This window comes from Vigna radiata, unplaced genomic scaffold (assembly GCF_000741045.1).
Source record: "Vigna radiata var. radiata cultivar VC1973A unplaced genomic scaffold, Vradiata_ver6 scaffold_360, whole genome shotgun sequence".
Lineage (NCBI taxonomy): Eukaryota > Viridiplantae > Streptophyta > Magnoliopsida > Fabales > Fabaceae > Vigna > Vigna radiata.
In genome coordinates, this window is record NW_014542355.1 from 28,962 (window position 1) to 39,428 (window position 10,467).

Consider the following 10,467-nt stretch of genomic DNA (forward strand, 5'->3'; position numbering starts at 1 on the left):
TCTGGTTATTGAGAGAGAGGGGGAGAGAGAGAGAATGAAGTGACCTAGAAAAAAGGTGTGTGAGCATACCCATGAGTGAAGCCTCCAGCAAGTGGGTTCTCCACAGAACTTGATCCATGGGTGACATGGTACCAAGCTTGGCACCTTTGTTTTGGATCTTAACAATGCTCATAAGGCTTGAGAAGAGAATCACGAACATGGTGCCAGCAATGGTCTTCACTGTAGCAGGACCCTTCCCCATTTTTATCTGATCCAGCGTCTTAATAACAAGATCTCTCAATGGCCCAATCTTCACCAACAAAAGAAATGCCATAGCACCCTCGACAAAAGCACCAAGAACAACAACTGAATCATCCTTTTTGAACCCCACAAAATAACAGATACCCACTTCAACTACAACAACAAAAATCCCTTTTTTTTCAAGAAAAACGAATGAAAGCTACCTCCACAAACACACAATCGTTCTTTCAACAAGCAGTGTATCCAAACTAGTAGTCAAAATCAATAGAAGAAAAGTAACCCTTCTCACACAAACTCATACCAGTTGTCATTTTTTCTGAAACTGGAAAATGAACAAATCTCTGGATGAAACTGGAAAACTTTTGCCCTTTTTCTCTCTCACACACTACATGGCTGCTGCAGCTTCTTTTTCCTCCTCTGTCTGCAACAGAACATAAACCTTTCCCTCACCCACTCTTCCATTTCACGCACCTACAACTTCCTTCAGAGACCCATTTTCCAAAAACCACCCAATCTTAGCGACAAGTCCTAAAATTTCAGTCTTTCATTTCTCCCACTCATCTGTCCCCACCGTTCGCCACTTTCGATGGTTTGGAAGTGGGTCAAGACATGACAAAGTCCCAACAAGACGACCACAAGCCGTTGAGCCAAGGCCACACCGGTGACGCTGCTCGCCGCCGGAGTCATCATCGGCCACGACACCAGATTCTCTCCCATCTCTTCCTCGCGCAGGTGAGAAGCATCATGCTCCTTCAGGCGCGAACAATCCCAACCGCCATGAATTAGGCACCACCAGCGCCGCTGGTCGTCGCCGGACATCGCATCGACGTCCTTCACCGTCGGCCAAACCAGCCACCGCCAGCCGTTGATGGGTCATCCTCTTCCTCAATCACGTTTTCCTTCTTCACCCCTATCTTCCTTCTTCTTACTATGTTAGAGGGAAATCCGAGATACCAAATCCTCTTCAAGATCAGAGGAAAAGAAGAAGCGAGTTGTGTTCTTGGGGTGGGTATTTCAGGTTACAGGCCAACAAACAGACACAACAATTCACATATATGAACTTGAAAGGGAAAAGAGAAATCACTTAATCTCATTTCACAAATTAAACTTAATCTCATTCCACAAATTAAACCAGTAACGTGGCAGATAATTAAAATGGAAGATGGTCTCGCCGTTTGCCAGGTCAACAAAATGTTAACGCCATCCATTTTTAAGGATTAATATTACATGTTTCAATACTACGAGGACTAAAAGCCATCAGTAAGGACTAAAACAAAAAATCAATGATACTTAAGGAACAAAAAACATATTCAATCCTTCGCTGTTTAATGGCTAGAAGTAAAATATACTAGCAAAGTAAAAAATTAGAAAACTACTTTGGTGGTCGAAATTTTACACGATTATAATCCTATCTAAAATTCAACTTTAATTCCATGAAGTTCGTAAAAAAACAAAATAGGACCCTTAATCTGTAAATTAAAAACTTTTAAAGAATAAATTCTAGATTTATTTTAAAAATCTAATCTAGACAAATATTTTTTAACAATGTGACCTCCTAAGTATTTGATTGTCTCATTCTTTTATATATTTTTAGAAAACGGAAATCGGACCATTTATTAACAATTTAAGTATTTAATCATTAATAGGAATTAATTAAAAATATTCAACCATGATTAATGAAAATAAATATAAAGTTCACCGTTGTAAGAAAAAAAGAGAGAGAATTTATTACGTTTTATTTTTTGAAATTCAAAATGAATAAAGGCTACAATTGTCCACAGATTAAACAACGATCACTTGCCACGTCATCAATATTTGTGTTTCCTTGATGACGTGTCAATATATGGTTCGTTTCTGAATCTCGAGAAAACGGCTTCTCCCTTTGCTGTGGTCGTTCCCTGCAACTGGATTTCTTACACATTTACGTATTTAGTGAATCTCAGCCGTGCATACTAATCGAACAGTATATATGTTATCCCATAAATTGAAGTTAAAAGATGCATCTGATATAAGAGCCGTTGATGATTTATATCGAACGGTTATAATTCTCTGAATGAGTGAGTGCATTATAAATGTGACTGCATTTGATACGACTCTCCGGTTTCCCTCTCAAAACCAATTTTGATTCTCAAGCTTTGCCCCTTCGTCACTGTCAAAAATTCAACTCTCGAAATTGCATTCCAATTTCTGAAACCCTAAAAAGTTTCCCAACCCATCGTCTTCGTGTTAAAACTGAAGGTCAGTTTTCCTCTTCAATTTTTACAATTAAGCTCTTTTTTGTTTCTCAGAAAAAAAGGGTATGAAAAGAATTTTTATTTGAGCATTTTCAAAATTTCTGAAATTTTGTTATATGTAATATTTCTTTGTCTTACCATAAGAGAGATAAGACAAACCACTCTTTTTTAATAAACGAATAATAAACATGTAGTACGAATGTATGTTCTTGCGTATGTATATGTGTATGTGTAAGTGTATGTCTGTATACATGAACAGGGAGCGTGCATGATGCGTGATGCATTTCATACATGGCATTTGGGCAACTTGCAACAAATTTCCTGCGACTAACTTGTGCTCTTCTATCCGCAAAAGAAAATTTTATTCTCTGTCGCTTTTTCTGTATCCCCTTAGAGCTTTAAGCTTAGATGTAATGGGAATTTTCAATATTTGATTTTTTTTTTTCGTGAGAATATGTATATATGTACATGTTATGCATTTTCTAATAATCACATTGTTTTTATTGTTTTTTTTTTTATTTCAGCATACTTGTTCCTATGTTCAGCAATCGAAAAAGCAGTCAGTTTGCTCAACAAGAAACAACATGTCATTTGTTGCTAAAAGAACTACAGGTTCTGTCCCTTATCTAATCTGTGAAGAGTCTCTCTTTCTTATCATGTTTTTTCCCTAACAGCTCATTCTAGAGGACTTTGAACAAACACTGTTTATTTTCTGTTTGCTTGATACTTCTGTGTGGAATTTCAGATGATATGGGATGAAGTTGGAGAGTCTGATTCTCAAAGGGATGCAATGTTACTGGAAATAGAACAGAAGTGTCTGGATTTGTATAGAAGCAAAGTGGACGAGGCCAAACTGTATAGAGCACAAATTGAGCAAGAAATTACAGATTACGTGGGAGAAATTGCTGGCATATGTGCAGCATTGGGTGAACAATCACCACACGTAAGTATTGTTGGAACTCCAGAATTGAGTGTATTGGATATTTTTTTGCCACTGGGAGACTTTACAGTTGACAAGCTTTGATTGGTGTGTCTTCAGTTTGATCCAAAGTCTTGTGGAAGCTTGAAAAAAGCACGTGAAAAAGTGGTTTCACAACTTGAGGAGATGCGCAAGCTGAAAACCGAAAAGAAGAAACAGTTTGCAGAGGTCTTATATCAGTTGAAGAATATCTCTATTGAGCTTCACGGCTCCAAGGTGGTTGATGAATATCTAGATGAGAACAACTTGTCTTTAAAAAGACTGGAGGAATTGAAGAAGCAATTATTTCAATTACAAAATGAAAAGGTGATTTCTGTCTTTTCTGATGATTTATTCATTCAAACTTTTGATAGACCGAATTGCACGTTGTTCATAATGAGTTTAGGAATCCTGCAATGCATATTCTTAATCCTAGAATAAATTTAGATGAAGGATTGCTATTTTGTTTTCTTCAAAACCTATTCTTACAATCTTACCATGAGAAAGAATAACTTTATCTGCGTTTCTTCTTTTAAACTGGTGCAGGCCAATCGAACGAAGCAGGTGTCTGACCAACTCAACACTCTCAATTCATTGTGCTCGGTCCTTGGTTTAGATGTCAAAGACAAAATTTGTGATATCTGCCCCACCATGGTTAATTCATCTCTGACAAAAGATGTTAGTGACAATACAATAAAGAATCTGACTTCTGAAATACAAAGTTTGAGAGAGATAAAAATACACAGAATGCAGAAGGTCATCATTCTTGTTATTGTCCTTCATCCTTCAAACACAGATTTATTTTGAGTATCATTTCTCATTTTACATGATCTCTCAGCTTCAAAGTCTTGCAGCTGCTCTATTAGAGATGTGGGATTTGATGGATACACCGCTGGAGGAACAGCAGAAATTTCTCCATGTGACCAGTAAAATTGCAGCTTTGGAATCTGAATTTACTGAGTCTAAAATACTTTCAATTGACTCCGTGATTTACGTGAGTGTTTTTTTTTTTTTTTTTCATTTTTGTCTTTGACAATAATTTGGGTTCTGTTCTTGTTCCCATTTACCTACATTAAATTTGCTTCAATTGTACTGCAGTTTGCACCATTTATACTTTATTTACCGAATGATTTTTTTCTCCTTGCAGGTTGAGAAGGAAGTTGAAAGCCTTCAAGAACTTAAATCAACCAAAATGAAAGAACTATTGCTGAAAAAGAAGTTGGAGTTAGAAGAAATATGTAGGAAAACACATCTGACTCCACAAACAGTTTTTCCAAGCCAACATTCACTTGAGCTTTCAGACTACGGTAAGATTTTCCACAAGTTGTTCAAGTTGCTCTAATTATATCATTCTTCATTGATTGCATAATGATTCCACACACAGTATGTGCAATCTTAATTTGATTCCTCTAAGGCTACACATTAATTAACAAAAGCGTAGGCTAGTCACAATATTGTCTGTTGAAATGACATGGCTATTAATTTAAATTTCTTCCTTATGATTGCTTCAAATATTTCTTAATTATTTACCAGTTTGTTATTGTTTATCAAAGTGTTCCACGAATGTCACTATTTGTCCTCTCCATTTTGATAATCACTCTTGCAGATCAAATTCAGCACCTAATTACTAAGGCAAATGAAGAAGCTCTAGGCCGCAAAGAAATTCTTGAAAAGGTTGAGAAGTGGATGACTGCATGTCAAGAAGAAAGCTGGCTGGAGGAGTACAATAGGGTGATGTAGTGTTGCTGTTGAAATTAGTGAATATTTCCTTCTTCCAATTTTGTTTGCTTTATCTTTGTAAGTGATGCCTTTTTAGGATGATAATCGTTATAATGCTGGAAGAGGTGCACATCTTGCTCTGAAACGTGCTGAGAAGGCCCGTGCTTTATTAAGCAAAATTCCTGGTGAGTATCCCTTTATCATAATTAGTTCTTCAAATACGATACTATCATTTTGCATGGCTTCTGGAATTTGGTTGTTTACCTATCAGAATTTTGATAGGTATGGTATGTAATATGAACTTGATGTGGCCAAATCTCATAAGTTAAAAGTAAACTAATACGTGGATGATTTAGTTACTACAATTACTTAACTATGTTATAATGATAAGCTAGATTTTGGACTAAATATTGACATGTGACATGTTGAATTCAGCCTATTAACTCTACTAGGTTGTTTGTATAGTATTAACTTCATTTTTCATCAAGTTGTGATAATACAATGGAGTACCATGTATCAAGAGGAGTTAGATATTTTAATTCCTCTATATTCTCCTTTATTTTAATTTATATGTTATTGAAACAGGCTTGGTAGAGGCAATAATTTTAAAAGTTAAAGCATGGGAGAAAGAGAGAGGACAAGAGTTTTTGTATGATGGAGTAAGTACTTTTGACAAAATCATGTATGCTACTTTTATGAATTAGCCTACTAGATTTTAAGAAAATCTGCCAAAGGTAGACTTTCTCTTGGAAAACTGTCTAAATTATCACATTCTCATACCTTATTCATGAATTATTGTAATCATGGATGTGTGTATAGAACCGGCTAATTTCCATGCTTGAAGATTACAGCATCTTAAGGCAGGAAAAAGAGAATGAAAGGCAAAGGCAGAGGGTATGAACTGTGAAGCAACACATTACAGTATTTAAATATATATATGTTGTGGAATTTTCTTTTAGACATTTTCTCTTGTTTCTGCCATTATCTAATCCAATTGCTTCTGTTTCATATAAATTTTAGGATCAGAAGAAACTTCAGGGACAACTGATGGCCGAGCATGAAACACTTTTTGGTACAAAACCCAGTCCATCATCTAAAAGTGGGTACAAGGCTTCTAGATGTTCAACAGGAATTCCAAGTATTAGAAAATTTTCCATTGGTGGAGCAATGCTTCAGGATCAAAGACATGCCTCTCTTATTCACCAATCTAACAAAAAGGGTAACATTACCAATCACAAAGGCTCCATCCTTCGCAACAAGAATATTTACCATTCAATTCAGTCCTCAGGTATTAGAGAAATATATAAAGTGTGCCTGTGCTTTGCAAGTAAAAATTCTCTCTTTGGAAGATGTTAACATTTCATTTCTACTTTAAAGGTGATGGTCATGCAGGGAAAACTGGAAGCAGTGCAGAAAAGAGGATTGAAATTCTGTCATCATTGACTAGGAAGCCCCTCTCTCCTCTTTCTCCTGCAGCCCTGTCTTCAAGCAACATATCAAAACTTCAACAAGACCGTAGCAAACTACAGAATGTAGAAACACAGCAAAAAAGTCAAATTCTGACAGCAACAACTCCACCATCCAGAGCATATGTAGCTGGTGCTGAAGAAAACATGACACCAAAGAATCTGACTCTTCCAGTGCCTACCACTCCTTTGACTATGTTGACTGCCACTACACCAGACACTGTGTATTCTGGTGCCACTGCTTCTTCAAAGACTATTCAATCATTTGAATACTCATTTGAGGAGGTGAGAGCTGGTTTTATGCTCCCTAAAACCTATGCTCAATGATTCACAACCAACACATTTTGGTTTGTTTACTGACCAATTTTCTGCTTTGCATATTGCAATAACAACATTCTGAACTTCTTTTGTTTGCTTTTCATTGTGCTTCGTTCAGTCAGCACAAGTGTGTTTTTGTTGAAACTTGTTCAACGTTACCATGTTACTTCCTGTAATGGGTTTCAGCTTTGTCCATCAAATTAACACTCTGATTTTTATTTAATAATAAATTTGGATTTTTTTGCCCACACAAATTCTTATATGCACTATATTTTTATACTTTGGAATACTATTTTTAAAATAAAAAATTATTTTTTATGGGAAGAAATGTGTTTATTTTGTCAAGCTGTTCCTATCTGAGCCTTCTAACTTCGTGACTAAAACTTATAAGAAAATATTAACATATACTTTTAATATATAAATCTATGGTTAAAATACCTTTTTAGTTCCCAAGTTAGGGTATGAATTTTTGTTTTGTCCCCTGTTTTAAAAATGAAGTTATTTTGTTCCCATGTTTTTAATTTTGAATAAAATTGATCCCTTCGATTAAATAGTAAACAACGACGTTAAATATTAACTGATATGGCAAATGAATTATCCCATATAGAAATAATCAATTTTTTAGCAATGCCAGATGTGAAAACATCATTTTTAACTTTGGACCCAAGCCCAAAACGTTCTCCTCTCAGATCAGTAACCCCCACAGGGGTCCTTGCACTCTCCTCCCCATTTCACTGAAACGAAGAACACCATAAATCTAAGGCCTCTCTCTCTGCCACTCACGCACCCGACTGACCGCCGCAAATCGTCGCCTATGGTGTTGCAGGCGACACCACGTCCCACCGGAGTCACTGCCGGCGACAACGCCCCCTATCTCTCTTTTCCGCAGCAGCCTAGGGTTGGGGCCTTCATCAATTTTGGCCAGAGACACTGCCACCGTTGTTCGCGGTAGTTCAAACTTTAGATTTTCCCTTTTGTGCAGAGGGGTTTACTACTTTTAGTTTCTATGTATCTCTATTTTTGGTTGGGTTGGAATGGAGGATGATGGGGTTTTAGAGAGAATGTATGGAGGAACTCTGATTATATCTGTGAAGGGTGTGAAAATGAAGATGGTTATGTGTGTTGATGCATTGTAGCGTGCACCAAAGGGGGGACTTGGATCCCTTCGAGAACAACAACGACAATTCTTCTTCAACGTCAATGCTTCCAGCACACCTCCTAGCTTCCACATAGTCAAACACTTAACGTTTTCAGAAAACGAAATTGGTTTGAGTTTAATTTATTTCCCCAATTTAAAATAATTAATGTGGAGGCAGCGGCAGCGCTCTGGCTTGCGGTTTGCAGCTTGCGGTGATCGGATTTGCTCAGGCGGCGGCCGGTATCATTCAAACAACTTTGCGCATGAAGAGAAGAAGGGAAGGAGAAGACTCAACGCCATGGCTGACGACCCACCCGGCGGTGAGCAGTTATTCTGGTGGCGCTTTGCGCCACAACTCGCAACGATGGCCGTCTTCAGTGGAGGCAGCGGCGGCGAGGATGCAAGGTGGAAGGTGAGTGCGTTCTCCTCTCGCGCGTAAAGATGGGCGAGGAGGAAAAGGGGATCTGATGTCGCAGCCAGCGGCGGCCGTGATGGCGCTTGGCGTCGCCGACGATGTTTTGGACCGGGTAGAGGGCCCTTCACGGTGGCCGTGTGGGTAGAGGTTGAGTCGTGGTCGTTGAGCGGCGGAGGGGAGTCTTTCTAGTTTTTCTTGCTCAGAGAAGAAGACCTTAGGTCTCTGGTGTTGAGTGAGTATGGAATGAAGAGGAAAATGAGAGAACCCCTAAGGGTTTCCAAGAACGAAAAGGGCTTGGGCCTAATTTTGTTTTGTTTGCCCTAATTTAAAAAAAATGAATATATGTAATTTGCTCAAATTTAAAACACATATGCTGCCACCTCACTGCCACGATAACATTTGCTGCCACATAACATGCATAGTCATTTAATTCTTACTGCCACATAACATGCATAGTCATTTAATTCTTAACGCCGTTAGCATAGACTTAACGGAAGGGATCAATTGCACTCAAAATTGAAAATATGGGGATCAAAGACAATCATTTTTGAAAGCGGGAACAAAATGAAAATTCTCACCCCAACTTGGGTGACTAAAAATGTATTTTAACCTAAATCTATTTAAAAATTTATTCTTTGTTTTTATCATAATTGGAACAAACCCGCAGAACACTTCCAAATACCCTATAAAAAGATGTAAAAAAAAAAAACAAACTATAACAACAAATTACAAGAAACCGTAAAAAAAATAATTTAATAAAATGATGAATATAAAACAATCTTTCACTCATTCAATTACAAAACCTCTGTAATAAGTTAATAAAGCATATTAAAAGATTTAATTACCTATATTTGTAATAACCTTAAAATTAAAAGTAAAGTTTTTTTTATTATATTAAAAATAATAGAATTTAAGTTTTAAAAAAAATAAATAAAACTCACAAACAGTTTCTGAAGGCATTTTTCTTTTTTTTCTCCTTCAAACATCTCTCTAACCTTCTCCAAAACCCATTCTTCTCTCTAGATTCTCCAATTGAGCCATTGAATCTCCATTGCGTAAGTGCTTAGACTATCTTGACATCAAAGGCTTTGAGTTGCACCGATCAATTTGTAGGTTCCTCCGCGGGTAAGTTGTTTCTCACTTTTCCGTGCAATTTGGGGCTATGGGGCATGCAACAGTTTTGCTGCATGTGATTCATCTTGTCCTTTTTTTCAAAAATTTCTAGTTTCTATTAGATCCTAAAAACCCTTTTCTATCTACAATTTATCTATCTATAGGTGAGTCTTGCTTTTAATCGAGGATTAAGAAAAAAGGGGCAAATTCCTTTTGTATTGTGCTACCAATTGAAGGTAAGGGGAACTAGGTCTTTCTTTTCTTTAAATTGAAATTTGTAGAACAAAATATTGTGTAGACTGTGTTGTGGTACTGTGGCATTGGTTGAGTTGATTTTAGTATTTTGTATGATAAATTATGTGTTTCCTGATTGTTTAAATTATGGAACTGATAATTGATGTTTGTGATTTGAATGGAATATGGTAAATTTCTTTTCTTTTTGGTTTGGGCACATGTAACAGGGGCTTAGTATGTTAAGTTGTTAGTTTTGAATGATTTTTCTTTTTTAGGGAAAATTGAGTGGGTCGTGCCTCATTAAAAGGAAGAGATTTTATGATTGAGCGTGAGTACAGAGGGGTATGTTTTATTTACTGTAGGAATTATATATGGGATTTTAGAATGATGAAATGAGGAGAGTGTGGAAACAATGAGGTTGAGTTTTAATGGTTACAATGAAAATCAGGAGAGGAGTACCGAGCAAAGTTTTATGGGTGGTACGTATGGGTTCTAAGTTGTAAGAGAAAAAGTTTTATATATTGGAAGTTGTAAGTTTTAGGATAGAACAGAAGGTGGAGGTAGATGGTTTTAAGGGTTTGGATTGTAGGAGAATGTTGGGAGTAAAGTGGAAAGGAGTGGAGAGTGTTGTA

At 36.8% G+C, this 10,467-nt stretch overlaps 1 protein-coding gene and 1 long non-coding RNA gene across 2 annotated transcripts in view; both read left to right on the plus strand.

The window, feature by feature from the left end:
* Positions 1-2,354: 2,354 nt before the first annotated feature.
* LOC106779597 (65-kDa microtubule-associated protein 3) lies at positions 2,355-7,036 on the plus strand. Its single transcript, XM_014667739.2, has 13 exons — positions 2,355-2,478; positions 2,999-3,086; positions 3,220-3,417; positions 3,514-3,759; positions 3,979-4,188; positions 4,271-4,426; positions 4,580-4,739; positions 5,039-5,163; positions 5,249-5,336; positions 5,737-5,810; positions 5,971-6,045; positions 6,172-6,439; positions 6,529-7,036. Exons 2-13 carry the CDS (start codon positions 3,012-3,014, stop codon positions 6,942-6,944), a joined length of 2,091 nt encoding a protein of 696 aa, XP_014523225.1. The 5' UTR covers positions 2,355-2,478; positions 2,999-3,011; the 3' UTR covers positions 6,945-7,036.
* Positions 7,037-9,459: 2,423 nt separating this feature from the next.
* Positions 9,460-10,467, plus strand: part of LOC106779601 — a 2,526-nt gene continuing 1,518 nt past the window's right edge. The window contains exons 1-2 of the long non-coding RNA XR_001377187.2: positions 9,460-9,613; positions 9,766-9,837. This is a non-coding gene — a long non-coding RNA (uncharacterized LOC106779601). The remainder of the gene's footprint in view (positions 9,614-9,765; positions 9,838-10,467) is intronic.